At 40.6% G+C, this 17978-nt stretch overlaps 2 protein-coding genes across 9 annotated transcripts in view; both read left to right on the top strand.

Annotated features, from left to right (window-relative positions):
• LOC104950678 (PDZ and LIM domain protein 5-like) overlaps nucleotides 1-1176 on the top strand; it is a 39157-nt gene extending 37981 nt beyond the window's left edge. For all 5 annotated transcript variants that reach the window (XM_010777228.1, XM_010777230.1, XM_010777227.1 and 2 more), the window contains one exon: nucleotides 33-1176. In XM_010777228.1, coding sequence (XP_010775530.1) covers nucleotides 33-122 — 90 coding nt within the window. In that variant the 3' untranslated portion in view covers nucleotides 123-1176. The remainder of the gene's footprint in view (nucleotides 1-32) is intronic.
• Nucleotides 1177-1686: 510 nt separating this feature from the next.
• LOC104950677 (bone morphogenetic protein receptor type-1B) overlaps nucleotides 1687-17978 on the top strand; it is a 49708-nt gene continuing 33416 nt past the window's right edge. The window contains exons 1-3 of one of the 4 annotated variants that reach the window (XM_010777222.1): nucleotides 1687-1857; nucleotides 5173-5242; nucleotides 7446-7586. The gene's annotated coding sequence lies outside the window, so the exon portion shown is untranslated. The remainder of the gene's footprint in view (nucleotides 1858-5172; nucleotides 5243-7445; nucleotides 7587-17978) is intronic. The other 3 variants (XM_010777224.1, XM_010777223.1, XM_010777225.1) reach the window with 3 other exon arrangements.

The raw sequence follows: 17978 nt of genomic DNA, 5'->3' as shown, positions 1-17978 counted from the left end.
AATAACAACACAGCTCTTCTCTCTCTCCACAGGTCTGCTCTGCTAGTCTGGAAGGTCAAGCGTTCTTCTCCAAAAAAGACAAGCCTTTGTGCAAGAAACACGCCCACACAGTCAACATCTGACCTGCCTCCCATGAATATGAGTTGGTTGGTGTCAGTTGAACTGCAATGTATATTTCAGTCAGATGATACATATTTTCAGAATTGTTTTCAGAACTAACATTGGGTCAGAGGTTCCTCTATAAACTTATTTTTGCTTTTACATTTTTATGTCAGTCAGTTTTATAGATGAATATGGAGTACATTTCACTGTTGGCCCCCTGCCAGTTCCATTTCTGTGCAAGTTTTTGGTAAGATTTTTATTTGTGCTTTTTTATTTGCTCTTGATGGGCATTTGTTTCACACAGAATAGGATATTTTACAGCAATGACCTACTGAGCCCCTCGGGGGTCACATATCGGAAAAAAGTATTGATGTGTAACAATATACTATCTGTTAAGCTAGTGAAAGGTTTAGAAATTATGATTATTTAACATTAAAGGGGTAAATTATTTATTTGTAAACAAGACTTGATCAGTCAACATGTGTTCTGGCAACAAATAGACAAAAAATGGGATATTTTAATATTATATTATTGTTTGTTTTATTGTTTTAAAGTAATGTGCTATGTAACAATTCCCAGTGGAAATAAGCACACACAGTAATGTGCACAGCAGTGAGGAAATTAGACACTGTGCAGGTCAAGTTTCATGCTTAAGAAACATATTTAAAAAAAAGTCTGGTCATCAACACAAGGAAACCATAATATATTGTGTTGTTTATGTGTATTTTGTTATGCCGACAGTTCAGGGGAAAAGTATTCTTCCAGTAAATACCTCCATACAAGTCATTCCTTTTAATAAAATGCATTACATTTGAAATATTTGTCATTGTTTGTCTTAAACATTAAGGAACTGGACCCTCTGGTGTGGCAGTGCGGCAGGACCTTGTTATGTTGAATATGTCCTATGTTTGATGAAATTATTCAATTAACACAAAGCGATATATATTTCATTTCCCTTTGTCTTACACAAAGAACATTGCAGTCTATGTACTAAATGACATTGGATACAATGCATAAATATATACCTCTCTTTACTTTCAATAAAAGGGTTCAACACTGAATACCACAATCAAAGCTCTTGAGTATGTTATTAAACTTGTTTACATACCTTTACATTATCTAAAGCTTTTCTTTGTAGCTGACTTGGACAATAACACATTTTAAAGCAACTCTTCCTCCTGCAGATATGTTGTTTATGATGTGTATGCTGCACTTTTAATGTGTGTAAGTGCATAGAAAGCATTGCAGCAAATAACCGATCCCTCTTTAGTTCTTATGTGCATTATACATCTTTAGTTAGAGTAGTTTATTGGGCTGGCAGACAGGCACCAGTATGCTTCACCTGCAGTGAGAGGGAAATGTGCATCTCCACCGGGACAGGAGAAACACCCACCTGGCACACAGACTTGGATAATTATGCCAATATAGGAATTCACTCCAGGTGATTTATTCATGAGGGAGAGCAGTAAACGCATACAGTGTTGAGTAAATTGAGTTATTTTACGAGTCTATGGAAGGAAAATGTACCTGGAGTGCAGAGCTGAGTGGATATTACCTGCACTTCTCAAAGACGTCGGAGGTGGGAGCTGTGCGCAGGAAGACCCGCGACTGAAGCAGCCTCAAATAACGCGTGGTACACTTGGAAAAGTCTACCACAAGACAGAGGCACGCATGCAAACAAAACGGAGCACGGTAGAGATCAAATCGACACAAACTGGGATCTTGCTGAGCTGCGTTTGAAGCGAGAAGGACACGGTAAGCATACTTTAACTCACAATAAAAACAGGTTTGCGCCGCAGCTGCATTTCATGATAACCAACCTTTTCCTCTCTGAAACCAGGGGTCCGTAATTTGTTTTCCGTGCTGCTGTCCATTAGAATTTAACCGAAGTGCTTATTAATGCCTGCCCGGAGTTTGGTGCTGGCAGCAGCTGCGGGACCCCCGACCGTGTTATTGGTGGAGTATGTGATGATGATGGGGATGATGATGCTTATCGGTGTCAGGATCGCCACTCAGTACAATTTAACGTTTGACCCGAGATAGATTATCGCTTCTAAACTGCGTTAGGATAGGATGGAGTTGAGTTTGGTTTGTTTACAATAATAAGCACATAGGCCTATTTAGTGTCGAACAATTTCTGTGTAGGAACAATCTAACATATGTATACGTTTTCTTGTGCCTTTCTTGACTGTGAAACATAATATAATTAATTAATTATTGTCAACATCTGTTGAGTGGCTTTTCTAGAGATGTTGATCCTATCACATGATCTTAATCACCAAATTAAGTTTGCCCAGTTGGTAGTGGATTGTAGATGTTCAGATTTCAATTTTCCAAATGTTTGTTATTCTAAACTGGGCTATTTAATCTAATTAGGATCATTTAATATTCATTTAAGCTACTATTGATCTTGCAGTGAGATTGTTTTCCCAACTGGTGCTTCCATGTTATGATTAACCCATAAACTTAATGTTTATGGTATTATTTTATGATTCTTGGGATGTCCTTGTCTAACACTCATAACATGTTGTTGACTAATCAAATAGTTGATGTAATTGACAGAACTGTAAATTCTCCCTAGAAGAATCGTACTAAGCACGACTTCTAAATCTCGTGTTTACGAGAAGTGTTCTCATAAGTTTCTTGGAAATAAGTCATTAGCGCAAAGTGACTAATCAAATAAGTTTACTAATTGACTTATAGGAGGCAGGCCCTGTTGCTCACTGTCAATTACATCTCTGGTAATGATCATCAGTGTTCAGGGAGTTAAACACATTACAGGGAAAAACCTACTGTGTGTGTTCATGTTTGGCAGCAAGCTTACGAATTAAGATGTATAGTGGCATGGTGTCAAAGGCAGCGCTTGACTGTTAAATGCATGGCACAAAATTCTGTGCTCTGCAGTTTATCAGACTGTCAGTGAACCAGTTGATCTCTGTTACATCACTGAGTTGCTGACGTTTACATCAGCATCTGCGGGCAGAGTGAGACAACGTGCTGCTGCACCTAATGCAGGTATGTGGTGTTGTCTTTAAGAGCACCAACCATCCTCTGACTCCACAGGACAGAGGAGCTCATTGAAGCAGAGCTGAGTGAGTGTCTTTGGGTAATATTAAACACACAGTGAGTGATCAAACCACCACCCAGCCTTTGCCCTGGCTCTGCCCCTGGCAGGAGTAACGCCCGTCATTAGGCTCACACGCTGGGCATGGCATGTCAAGTGAGGGTGCATGGAAAGGCAGCCATTTGTGGTCTACCACAGACTTGAGTGTTACAGCTTGTTGGACTCTAGCAATGATGGCTAATACAGTGTGTGTGTGTGTGTGTGTGTGTGTGTGTGTGTGTGTGTGTGTGTGTGTGTGTGTGTGTGTGTGTGTGTGTGTGTGTGTGTCCGATAGTGTTATGGTTGCAGCATAAAGGCAGGCCTGTAAGATAGAGTCCTTACGAGCTCTGTATTCAGTACAATGTTGGACAATAGTATTCCTGAAAAACAAATCTCAAACATATAAAGATTGTTGAATGGATTGTTAAAATACACTTTATACCAAAAGGTCAGATCAAACAAGACATTTCCACTAATACTAGTACATCAGAATTACCATCACATGAATGTTGCAAAAAAATCTGTCCTTTTTATAAACAGGAGCTAATTTGAGCATATACCTGCAGCTTCAGGCGCACACACACAGGCACCTACACACACAGTTAAACACACTCGGTTATTAACTCTCTAATGCACATAAACACATGGACAACACTTATGATATAGCTAGATACTGGCCTGAGTCTGGGTTTGTCCACAGGGCTAAGCATAGCAAGCTGCGACCCATCACCCCAGTTTCCTTCCTTATAATTACAGGAAATGAGTCCAGCCAATCAGAGCAAAGATATTTAGTGCATATTAACAAGCTCAATGGGAGCAGTATTTTCGGACCGGACAGGTAATGAGCGGGTATGTGAGAGCAGATTGGGGGAGGTTTTTGACAGAAAGTTTGAAAGATGTTAGATATTGAAGAGCACTGCCTGAAAGCAGAATAAAAGTAATACTGGAGTTTTGAGTTTATCACCTCACACTCCAGCTCATTGCAGTCTGTCATGTAATATGAGCACAGTGACTGTCAGACGGATCAAATGGTGGAGTATTTCAACAGACAAACTGTCACAGTGGACTTTGTTCAATGTCTTTACCATCTGCCAGGATATTTCCTTTACTTTCTTATTCTCCACTGATAGAGAAACGAACATTATATCAAGGCTTTCCGAAGGTATGTCTTTTCCATCTGTCATTTATTCTCTGATTTCTGCCTGTGGTGATCTGTTCAGTTCCAACAGACTTACACAAGAGGCTAGATCTCCCATGCACAACCATACAAACCAAAGGAAAGACACAGCCGTGTTTTCTTTGTAACAACAACACTGTCAACACAAATGCTGCCTGTGATTCAGTCCTGTGCTTAAATTTGCAGTATTGCAGTATTGTATTCACAAGTATTGTGGTCTTTCTTTTGACCATAGTCAGGGAAATCCTTTTGTGGCAAAGTTAACTTAAGTTTGAATTTCAGCTTCGATTTAAACTGATCACTGAGATTATTATCCTGTACCGCCTCTGGCTCCCATCCGCTCGGAAGTACAGACGCAATGCAACTGATCTTGTTCCACTTAGGAATAATCTTCTTCTTACCTGTAGGCTCTATGACAATTCATTCAGAGCTAAGCACAGCAGCCCCGCTCTCTGTTTCATCTATAGTTGCTGATGAGAGACAAATGAAGGCAACAGGAATTACTTCAAGCTGCAAGCTACTCTGCTCTTTGCCTGGAAGGTCAGCAGCCATGTGAGAGAGAGCCGACATCCTGTTATTAGACACAGAGGCAGAAAAAAAGAAGGAGAGTTAAAGGATGAGTGGGGTGATTGAAGATCGAAGAACAGAAGAGGATAAGGGGTACTTTGCAAGATTCGGTGAAAGTCAAAGTGGGGAAGTGACCTGAGCTTGAAATGTAGTCTCAGTCCTTTCAGCTATAGATGGGAGACATATGAGCTGCTTCTAATAACTCCACTTATTTTTCTTCCAGAGAAACAGAAGTACTGGAGCTTTGTCTGGGAACAGTGACAGCATGCTTTCCGATGTCCTATGTGTGGAGGGTGAGTCAGGCTCTCAGGCACTCTAACTGTTGTTTTTCATCTTTTATAACAATTCCTATGAATTTAATGTAATAGCACATGCTTTTTGCAATTTCTTGAATGTAAAACTGAAACATATTGACAAATGTTCAATATAAACTCTTAAATATATTTGAGTAGTTTTACTTGCCTAATGCACAATCCATTCACAAATAATATTGTGAAGAAAGTGAATCCAAAGCTAAAAGCTGTATTGATCAAGAGTGTTGATTCTCCTGCAGTTAAGGTTGTATTTGGCAGTTCTGATCTGTGTGTGTTTTGTGCGTATGTGTTCCTGATCGTACTGCCGTTGCGGCAGCAATTTGCCTCCAAAGTGGCAAGCTAATTGACTTTCTGCCGAGCATGTGGCTATGTAAAATAAACCGCACCGACTATAATACAATCCTGTTTTCTCCTGTGAGGTATCAGGCTAGACACAGGCTCCCTCTACCGACTGGAGTGCCGGAAATGAATGAGATCAACATCTGATAAGAATGTAGTACATTTTAGAAACTCTCAGAAGCTTTGATTTCATATGAGTCAGTCACCAGAGAAGTACAGTGCTTGTCAATGTATGCTCATGTGTATGAAAGATTAGACATTTGTATCTAACAAAGTCCGACAAATAACCAGTTTTAAAACATTACAGATGGGGCTTATATGTGTTTTTATAGATGCTTAATTTGTTATAAACTAGAGGTTAATGGATGCGATGGATAATACATTATGACTTCCTACGCTCACGTATACACCTCTACACCTCTACAGAAAACCGTAGTAACAAATCATAGGATGCTATTAGTCTTTTGTAAAAACAGGGGTATGAGGACATTTTTGGGCACAAAGAAATCATTGTTACTGTTAGTGGAGTGAACCCATATATTTTTGCCTTATCGTTTCAACAGTGAGCACTGAGCAGGCGTGCTGCATCGTTTAATAAGCATTCCTTTTACATTAAGCAATGAACTTGCTGCTACAGGACCCATCATAAACAGCAGAATATGCTGACAAAGCTCCAACATAGCTGCATATTGTACAGTCAGGAGCCAAACCCATGCAGAGCTACTGTACGTAAGGAAGGACAATAGCAGCTTGTATATGTTGGGAGAGGCTGGCTGGGACTCCTTGTGTGACAGTGACCTGCTGGCAGGAAAGCAAAGAGGGCCGAGGCCAAGCACCGCTTTGAGTCGGAGAGTAACTCACACCCGTAAAGAATGTCAAGAATCCGCGTGTTAAAGTTCACACTGTATCACCATCTGCGGCTGGATCCTGGCAAATAAAAGGCAGCTGTGTGTGCGAGGGTATGTGTGTTTGCATGCATGTGAAAAACAGATGATAACAATAGTTCATGCAATTACTTTCTTTGAAGGTTTGATTGAAGTTGATGCATAGTATGTTTGAAGAACTGTGTTTTTAAAAACATTTTTTATAGCAAATGTTACAATTCACGGTCTCTCTCATTGACACACACACACACACACACACACACACACACACACACACACACACACACACACACACACACACACACACACACACACACACACACACACACACACACACACTTCTGACAAGCAGGTAGCAGGCTGGGTGTCAGCACATAATTACACCCTAACTTAAAGGTTTATTAAGAAAGGACAGGTCACCCAGACCACCCAGAATAGCTCTGAAACTCACCTGTTTCAGCTGAAATGGAAAGTGGGAGATTCGAAACTCTTTGCAGTGTTATTTCTGTGCAGAACCCAGCTGTGACTCAGTGTTATTTTGCTGATACAATATTGGCTCAAGGTTACCGGAGAATGTTTTGTGACACTTGCTTAATGTTTATATTTCTTTTATATCTGTGTGAAGAAGGGGTTCTGTGTGTTGCCGCACTCAAAACATATCAATGTGTTCTCCCTCGACAGTTTGATCCTTCAACAGATGGATCTGAAAAGCTTTGTTCTGAATTCTTTCCCGTCTTCTCTACAGAAGACCTTACTCTGCACCGTATCTGATTCTGCAATTGAACTTGCGCTTGTCCGCTAAATAGCAAGTGACAGCAAGTGCCAGTCAGACTGTGAGAGGAGAGGGAGAAACAGATGCAGTCAATTTCAGTCGTGTTCGTGTTTCTCCTGTTGCTTAGCCCTGTGTTTTTGATGACAGATTGTGAAATGGGTTTCATGTGTGCATTTTCCCCCCATAGATTCGTGAGAGGGCAGAGGGCATTTAAAGAGGTACCTGTGAGGCCATCTGCAGGGAAATGCGCTGACGTCAGAGATTTGCATTTCAGGAGGAGGATGCAGTGAATATTCAAAAGAAGAGGGGTTTACATAGATCAGAGCAGGTGAGTCCGCCCTCTGGGTGACATATCTTATTAGCACCACTAATCCCTTTTATTAAAGACTCTGGCACATCCTGGAACAACAGGACATAATTGAGTGTTAAGCTCCTTACACACCAAACTGACACCAAAGAACACGTACCAACAGAACGTCGCCTCACGTCCCCTCACGTCTTGGTCATGTTTCACACTGGAACACACCGCAAAGACTTCAGCCGACGGTCAAGTTGCACATACGAACTGCGCATGCATGAGTGGCAATAACTCTCCTTACCAGCAGGCGTCGGTAGTGTGTATTCGTCATTCAAAAGAGGCAACAACCGGAAGACAGACTGCGTGATACACCGAGAGACGAAGAACAGACTGCGTGATATAAACAAATAGCGTGTGCGTTCCATTTTCACTCTACAACGAGAAGCTCATGGGGCTTTCCCGAACCTGTGTCGAGAGCTGGAGTTAAATGAAATCTCAGATTTGCCTTCTTAATAGTTTGTTTGGGTCCCTCACTTCCGTTTCGCTTCTCATGCAGTGATTCGCTAAACTGAACAGCCAATCAGAGTGATTTCTTTAGCCGATTGCCTACCGATTCAACATGTCGAATCAGCGGCGGAAGGTCTCGGCACGGCCGAAAAGACACAACGGTGCAGTACACACCAATGTGAGTAGGGCGACACGACGCTCATCGACGGCCCGACATCTATCGACGCCGAAAATTGGCTCAGTGTGTAAGGACCTTTTTAGGGGTAGTACAAACACTGTCACCTCAGCTGTGCAGTGTTTTTTGAGTTCATATGAGTTTATTTTCAGCTTCTGTTGTGATGTTTGGCATCCAATGGCACACTGGTTATTTCTAGAAACAAGCAATCACATCACAATCCTTGTCAGGTTTGCTCTATATATGTTCGTCACATCCCTGGTGGATACTTTTGACGTGACAGCTGTTGTTCTTCACTGAAGCAGTATAGTATTTTGGCAGGAATTGTCAGAATTTTCCAGACTTTCTCCAGTGACATTTTGAATGTTTTTTATTCTTATTTTTCACCAGATCTCCTGCAGTTTGACTGGCGATCATTTGTCCTTTTTGGAGCTTTCTTGGGTGTCTTATGTTTCTTTGAAAATATCAAAATGCAGATGGTTAAACTTAATTTTATAGCTATAAATATAGCTATAAAAGGAAAGCTAGAGTGATTGGCTTTCAGCCTCATATGACCTACCTCGGCAGTGTCTGTAATCGGGAGTAAGTTCTTTTGTGGGCTTTGTTTAACAGTTGGCACCACTGAAGAATACAGAAACAGACTTTCTTAATTATCCATGCAGAAAAACAACACTTTCAGCAGCTTGAAAAAGATCATTCTTATTTATACCGTTGAATTGATTTGCAAATAGTTCTGTAACATTACAGTTCAAACAAAGACTTCATCCAGGTATCTTTCTGCTTTTCAAATCAACTCTCAGCAGTGAAACGGGTTATCCACACCGATCACTCATTCCTCCTTCATCTTTAGTTACGCTTTCTGTTCAGTCTGAGTAGCGAGCGGCCTCTCCCTGTCTTTCCAAGTCTGGACCTTTTTCGGTGGCTCCTAGAGATTTACGTAGAGGAGAGGCTGTATCGGATTACAATCCAGAGAAAGAGCGTAGCAGCTAGCTAACCTGCTACAGCCTGGATTGTTATTGCAGGTGTAGAGCAAACAGCTGTTAATTACCTCTACAGTACGTAGCCGCACATGGTGATCTGCTGTCACACATGAATGGCCTCGTACAAGTGCACGTTGGCATGCCAGAATACACAGATTAGGATTTAGGGATCAGAAGACAGTTTCAGAGGATAAAACACTTTCTTAGTTTATATAATGCACTGGTTGTATAGAGTATTTGCTCTGGTCGTTATTGCTACATGTATGTATGAGGAAGGCTTGTTCTGTTTTATTCCTGCAGTCAACCACATCTGACCACAGAGCATCGAAAATGTGTCATCTGAAAAAAATCTATTCTTTTGAGTATTTATTGGATCTCTTCAGAAATATATATATACATTATTTTCAGTAATACAGTTGCTTGTATAAAGCCCTTAGTTGTATTAAATCATATTGTAGAAACATTGACTTATTGAATACTGTCTGTCTGTCCATTTTATCAGTATTAGAAGAGTATCAGACTAACAAACGATAAAGACTCAAGTGTTCGTTCTTGTTTAGCACTTCTCTGGCCTCCTAAGTGCTGCACAAGCTCCTTCCTCTGCTTGTCAACACACATCAGTCACATCATCATATGCTGAAATGGCATAGAGCGGGTGATGAGTATTTTATGTCAGTCATTTCAATTTGAGTGACTAGCCTGTAAGTAATACTTAAGATAACTAACCTGATCATATTTGAGAAGTATTTCGTCCAATTGAATCATGTCAACATTATTTAATCTGAATCTCAAGTCAACCAGAACAGTTTTCTAAACCACCCTTTATCACAGACACAAGCACGTCTCTGTTTGAGAGTTCGTGCTCACTCCCTAAAGTTTTACGAGGTGTGTGTGTGTGCGTGTTTGAGTGATGGTGCTCACATTTGTTTGAGCGAACAGCTGCTCCTCCTTTCCTCCACCTGTGTAATGCAGCTTTAAACAACACAACAGTAGTTCTCTTGTGCTTCTTGTAAAGATCAAGTTTAATTAACGATTGCCCCGGTTCTGAGCACATGATTCTTACTGGCAAGAAATTGGAAGATAAGCGCCTTTTGTCTTGAGTGCCAACATCTGTGGCTTTATTGGTTTCCAGATTCAAGTTTGAGCTGAAAAGGCTTGAATTGAACACATAGGCGCAGTTTTTCTGCAATTACAATAACTGTTTTCTGCTTTTGTACACAGAGTGGTCAAGATGGTGGGTGTTCCCCACCTTTTAAAACCTATGTTTATTTTACTTTTTGAAAGTGGTCCAAATTAAGCTGTAGGTAACCTTGGGTGGACCATGGGAGTACACATGGGTGAAAGGAAAGGGAAGGGGAGACGGGAGAAAAACCTCAAATGTGAAAGGACTGGAACTCCGAGGGTTCTCAAAACAGAACCCAAGATTTCATTACACATACCTGGACCACTGAGGGCATGGAAAACCCCTCCCTGTGTGCACACACTCACACACATGCATGCACTCAACAGCTGGGTTGGTCAGAGAAATAATAAGAATAATGTAAACTAAATAAGGCAGAGACAAGTCCCAGCCAACAGAGCCAACACGTGTCGGCGGCTTCAATAATACGCCGAAACCCAGGTCATCAATCACAGACAGGAGGCCTTCAGTCGCGCTGACAGGCTCGGACAAAGAGGAGTTTTTTTGGGCTGCTCTCTGAGTGTGGATGGGCCGGTGGCGGCTGTTTTCCCAGACCTGACTACAGCTCCTTGAGTCAGGTTTGGTTGGGACTCATCCAAAGCGTACAGGACTGACTGATGAGGCATCACATCTAACCAACGTCAACAACAGAGTTAAGCTAATGGTCATCACTTGTCAATAAGGACGGTTGGCAGCCATCACACAGGTCCTTCTCACTAGTTGTTTTTTTAAGTATTGGTGTCGGTGTAAGCTGCGGATCATAGAAACCATCGTGTTTTTTTTGTGGGAATATTCTCATGGTGGCTTGACAGTTTGCTGGTAACATTATAACTGCAGGCAGTAAATTGGCCTAAACCAAGCTAAACAGAGCAAAGGGAGACAGACAGTCCTGAGGGGCCAAGCTGGAGTTAAGTCCCTAAAATGTAAGGAGGAGGAAGGATCCAAGGATAGAAGGGGGCTGGGAGAACCTCTGGCAAAGACAAAGCCCCCAGGGTGTGTGTGTGTGTGTGTGTGTGTGTGTGTGTGTGTGTGTGTGTGTGTGTGTGTGTGTGTGTGTGTGTGTGTGTGTGTGTGTGTGGGTGTGTGTGTGTGTGTGTGTGTGTGTGTGTGTGTGTGTGGGGAAGAGGAATGAATTGTTGAGTAGCAAGAATGTTGTTCAGTCTAGTGGCTCTCAACCTGTTGGTCGAGACCTCTCAAGGGGTTGTAGAGAACATGTTTTTCTTACGTTTTCTGCCTCTTGTGTGCCAAAATGAATATATTCTCCCTCTTGGACACTTCATTAAAATAAACTAAAGGTTTTATAAATCAGATATTTAAAAGGATTGCTTGTTGCTATAGCTTCATCTTTACGGTAAATACATTAACGTGATATTGATCTACACAACTACCCCTTAGTAAGAAATACAATATGGGTTTCAGTATTTCTTAAATAATATTACAATTAAATGTGTGGATGAAAATGCTTTCACTGAATGTCTCACAACCATAAATTAGAGTTTTTGGTAAGACTTTGAAGACGCAGTTTTTGAACTGCTCTCGATCTATTATTTCAGTTGATATGTTACTTCAGAAACCCAAGCAGGCTGTAATTCTCCTGTCCACGGACACAAGTTAATACTATGGGCCCAGTACAAATAGAGTTCATCATCATCCCGATGTTCTCAACCCCCCGTGAGTTGAATGGATGTCTCACTGCGTCCAATCGTTTCTTCACCCACAGTCTGTCTATATTAGACACAGGCTGACAGGACAGCTGTCTCTGTGCTCCGTCTTGGTCCATGTTTGCATGCACAAGGATGCATGTGTGCCTTTGCAATGGATCTGGCATGGCAAATTAATGTTATATGGCTTGTTTGACTGAGTACGCTGTCTCAGTGCTCCAGCCTCTGATCCTGATATCGGACCCTGAAGGGGAATCATCACCAAGGAATTTGGCAGGCTTTGATCAGAGAGCTGTCCAGTGATGGTGCGTGGTTTATGCTCTGTGTGAAGAGGCAAACATGTCACACACAACCCATTCTTTTGTAAAAGATGAGTGTGTCATCTAAACAGTGGAGTGTAAGATTGCCTTTCAAGTCAGACAACTGTATATAATTGTCTATCGAAGCCAAATTTCCTTCTGTGAAACAACCCAAAATGAACACATTTGACATATTGAAGGCCAAGAAGCCCAGATGACTAACATAAACAAACAGAAACCATAAAAAGTGTATAATTGCCATGGCTGTTTACATTGTTTCGTCAGAGCCTTCAGATAGCAGTTTAACAGATCATAAGAAAGTAAAAACTGCTGATCGACATGTGCTAAAACATAATATAAGAACTGTAGAAGAGCATCCTGACATTTCAGCGACACTTAACCCAGTCAGCCTAAACATTTCAGAAAGGACTCAGTATCCAAAACGCTCCCCTCACAGCATCCTGGCATTAATTATAAACATATGTGAAGAGGGAATGCAGGGTCACATGGTTACATTTCAAAGCTCATTTTTAGTTGTCATGTGAAGCTTGCACGGCTATGGCTGCTCTTTAGTTCACTGTTTGATATTTTACATTTTGGCTTTCAGTTAACTCTTCAAAGCAACCAATAGCAAGGAAAACAATGCCAAAACCGCAGATGAAATATTCCTAAAATGAAAGGTTGATCTTGAATTCTTTGACACATGATATACAAAGGTATAAGTGACTCGGGAATAATGTTGCATCAATTCTTCCATTGGAGACAAGGAGCAGGAATATCTCAGTANAATAAAACGATTATTTTTTTTATTTTTTTTTATTGGTTTTTCAGTTGAATTATACTTAAAGTTCAGGGTAATCAACTGTTAAAAACATACTGTTCCATTTTANTTTATTTTTTTTTATTGGTTTTTCAGTTGAATTATACTTAAAGTTCAGGGTAATCAACTGTTAAAAACATACTGTTCACATTTTATTTTTCAATAAATAGATGTTTTCAAAGTAAATGGATAATCTTTTTTAATAATCGTGATATAAATTATTGACCCAAATAATCGAGATTATGATTTTTGTCATAATCGAGCAGCCACTGACTGAAAAAAGAAATACAATGGGGAGTTATGTTAATGTATGAAAGAAAGATGCATTGTGTTTTTCTGAATACAAAACTCAATGATCTAGTTTATCTTAAATAAAATATATAATAAATATAATCTGTTCTGCATTGTGGTATTTGTTTCTGCAAGGCTTTATAAAAAAATCTACTGAGGCCACTCTGTACGTCTTAGAGGAGCACTCAATCTTCAGTGGTAGCGGCCTCGGAGTCCAGCCCTCCTCAGCAAACTGGCAAATAGTTTTCTCTCCCTTTTGAACCTAGCAATGTTAAAAGAGAATACATATGCAATCAGTAATGCCTTGTTACAGTATACAGTAACATACACTTACAAACAGTTGCCATTAAGTAAGAAAACGTTGCTTATGAGGGGCAATCATGTGCCATGGAAAGCCAATAATGTGCTGGTTTTCCTTCGAACAAACCACCATCAGTTTATCCTCTGTGGTTGAAGCTGAGTTTATCAGTGAAAAAAAAGCCAAGTCTTATTGTAGGTTGGAATTGAAACCTGCAGACTCTCAGCCCATCACGGCACATTGATCCTTCTTTGTCCTCCTCACTCAAAACAGAAACATCAAGGAACAGTGTGGACGTTTTAGTCTGATCAAGAATAATTTCACTCCTCTCGTCTCTTTGCTCTCCTTACACAGACACCATACTTTATCGGCAAGTCCTTTAATCCACCACAGCTGTGCTACTGTAAATACAATTAACCCCAGTAATTGTGTGATGTTGACTTTAGGTTTGGTGCACTTTCTCACTGACTGCCGGTAGCCCGTGCTCTCTGCGGATGACATCATTGGGTTTCAGGTTGCCCGCTGTGGCTTCGTTTTCCCAGGGGGTCGGGGGGGGGGGGGGCTGAGCGTAGACCTGGAGAGCAAATCCATGCTGTGTGAGTAGACACTCATTCTTTCTGCTCAGAGACATACATACACAGTCGACTGACCTCTCTGCCACCTCGCTGGGAGCTGCGTTTGTTATTGGCTCAGTTATGATGTGTTGACAGATGAGGCAGATGTGTGTTCCCCTCTCACAGATAGTTTGTCGGTGTTGTTTTCAAAGTTGAAAAGCTCCGGAATTAGCAGAGCAAAGACAATAATTCGGCTTCACGGCAATCTGTGTTGTCAATTAGGAAATACTGTTTTGGCTATGATTTTTCCTGAGTGTGTGTGTGGGCCTCCTTACATTTTTATTTCCCATTGTGTATAGACGAGGATTATAAGAATTTCCTCTGGAAGTTGGATGTCATGCTATATGTACTTTTGCTTCATTCCGTATGATTTTGTGATGAAAATGCAGGCACCAAATCCATTTTTTTGGAAGGCAGTTTAAAGTGCCTTCATCCCTGCAGAAACATTTTAGAAACTAAGGGAAGTAAGTGAGGTGTTAGTGTCACTCTGTCAATCATCACTTTCAGTTATTTAAATTCCCTGGAGCTCGCAAAATCAACCTTTTCCACTGCGATGTCAAATAAACAGTGTGGGTCAGATTGCCTCTCTTTTATTTTTCTATTCTCTATATGGACACACCTGGGGATGGCAGATCGTGGTCAGCAATGAGGCATCTTTAAGGAAGCGATCCCTTTCAAATCTTCATGGTTTTGTTGTTCTGCCTAGTTGTTTTATGTAAAAGATGTGATGGATAGAAGCACATGGTTCATGTATCTGACTGTCTGACAGGCAAGATGGAGATTCCTTAAATCACCTGGCTTCATGAGGGGAAACCTTTTAACACTTGAGAATCGTACACACTTAAAAACAAAGTCTGAAGTGAGGGATTTGTCTGTAATCCCGTATTGATCCTTCCTAGACGGGCTGTCTGGTGGACTCACACTCTGCCATACCTACATGCACACACTGGCTGCATGCCTCACCACATCTAACTATAGAATTGAATACAAGTGGAGGCCAATTTGTGTCAGATTTAATGACTCATAAAGGAGTAGTTATGTTGGGTCGAGATTGGCAGAACTGCCCATTTTGTTTTCCAGTTTAAATGTCAGTCCCAGAAGAGCTTGTATGTCAAGCCTGTGTAGACATTTCACTGCTGCTGACTCACAAACTGTATTCATCCAACTAAACTGCACTAGAGGGAGATGTCAGCTACTCAATGCAGCCAGCCAGGAGTCTCTAAAAATAGGTTAACATTTATGTTGTTGTCGGCTGTTTATTATGTTTTGTTAAGAAGGAATGCTTGGACGTAATGCTCTGTTACGATCCATCATCAGCAGGCAAGTTATTAGTGCACATTTGATAAATCAGTTTAAATATGAATTGAATTGCATCTGTCATTTTTTTCACTACTTTGCTTAGAAATACTACAGTATGGTTGAATATTTTAGGACAAAGAGATGTTACATTTACATCCCTGATTATCAATAAAGTTTCAAATATTAGTATTATTCTCTAACACAGAAAATATTTACAAAAAATTATTAAAATAAATATGGCTTATTGTATTTTCATGAAACTGGCTATCATTTTAAAGCAGGTGTCCATTTTGATCAATACTATGAGCATAATATAAATGGCATTTGCCTAAAAGACTAGGTAAAACAGGTGTCCAAGAGAATTTCAGAAATAAACACTACACTGTAACAATTTGCTTTGGTCTATACTTTTGAAACAAAGGACATTAGTACAATTTGCATTTAAGTAACTCTCTTACTAGGTGTGCTGTCCACGCCTCATTGTGTCAAAGAGCATTGAATGATCTGTGAATGACAATTACAGTGAGTCAGTTTGAAGTAGATTTCTTTTTAGTTGCAATTTCCCGCATCAAGACACAGACTGCACAAGCTTTGACTTACGGAATGAAAGGAATTTAACTGTGTAAGCCAGTGGATCAACTTAAGACACAGAAAGGCTACTAATGATCAGTCTATAGCTATACATTTGTGCCTTTTTGAATGCATGCTTACTGAACAGCTTGCACTCTAAGTAGAATTAATTCAAGCCATTTGATGTTTGAAGGAAAGCACTTGTGGTAAGTTGACTTGTAAAAAATCTCTAATCGTGGTATTATACAATTATTTAATGCATTTAAATTGTTTTCTATTCAGTATATCTTAATCAAACAAATGATTTGTTTGTTTTAATTTGACTGGCAGATTGAAATATCATATTGTCGCAACGCTGCCCAATATCAGTTTTACTGTCCAATTCTTTCTCTTCTTGCATTTTGAAAAATGTAGGATTGGGCCTGACCCATACCATGGACATAAAGGCAGTTTTTATTGCCCTATGCTGCGAACATTAAACATGTGTATCACAAGCCCCCTTACTTAATCAAAGTGACCTTGTACCTATGTGGAGTAAGATAAAAAGTATATCTGTAAACAGGTGGTATCAGTTTAATTGGTAGTTGATGCCATTTTCCTCTCGCACACCTGTCAGTGGGACAGCAGTTACCAAAAAAAAAAACGTCAATCAGTCAGAACAACTCAAAAAGTGGCCTTGACCATCAACTGGTTTACACCGGATTCATTTCTGCCATGGAAGTCTCACAATTCGGCAGAGTTAAAGAAAAAAAAATCAGAGCAATGACTAATGATGGATTAAAAAAGGTTACATGAATATCCTTCCCATGTTTATTGGTGTGTTTCAGCAGAAAAATAAAAGATATAGCCAGAGTGTGTGTGCGGAACAGGACAATGGCTGGAGTGTGACTGAACACTCATGCGAAACGTGTGGTTGCATTCTCGCTTTGTTCCATGAGATCACAGTTGTGGCAGATGCAGGATAGACTGGGAGCAGCTGTTTTGCTTTCTGCTCTCCAGTTACAGACGCTGGCACTGCCTGCACTCTGGGGATGGGCAAAGGGGCACGCTGTTGAGTCTTAATAGTGTTTGTTCTCTAAGGGTGGGCACAAAGAGTCCTCAGACCCAGCAGTACCACACCAGTATTCCTGGCATCGGAAGAGAGGGACGTGGCCGAAGGTGTCAAAGAGAGTGGGACTGGTGACAAGACATAACAAGCAGCTGGTCCCCCTCTCACAGGACCCCTGGCGCCATTAATTACACTGACTGTGGAGGCTATGGTGAACTCAAAATATTATTGGAAAGTGCTCTGATTTATTGTGCTTTTCAGTGGAAGTCAGATCAGGTAAGCATCTGGTAGAAATCATTCAAATTGACTACATTTAATAAAGGTGTGAATGTTATATGTATTTGTAGGAATTAAGACCTGAGAAGTCACCTGGCAAATGTGCTCTAAGAAAATCTTGTTTTATTGCAAAGCAGAGGAAAAACTGAAAACTCCTAATAAAAATTAAACCCAATGCGCCCAGCTGCCAGACTCAATGGCAAGAAGTCTAATTTGTGCATAATAAGCAGTATAGCAAAGCACTTCCAGTATTTACATCATAAGCTGGCCTTACTGCTGTATTGTTGAGTTTGATTGTCGTTGTACGGCCTGAATCAGCGCAACAAATGTCCATTGTAGCTTGGAGTAGGAGATACATTTATTTAGATCTGCATCCACATATGCAGTGGATTCAGGCACATTGG

The sequence above is a fragment of the Notothenia coriiceps genome, unplaced genomic scaffold, assembly GCF_000735185.1.
Source record: "Notothenia coriiceps isolate Sejong01 unplaced genomic scaffold, NC01 NC01_scaffold00017874, whole genome shotgun sequence".
NCBI lineage: Eukaryota > Metazoa > Chordata > Actinopteri > Perciformes > Nototheniidae > Notothenia > Notothenia coriiceps.
The sequence above is the reverse complement of the archived record's forward strand: the minus strand, read 5'-3'. Positions and strand labels throughout refer to the sequence as shown.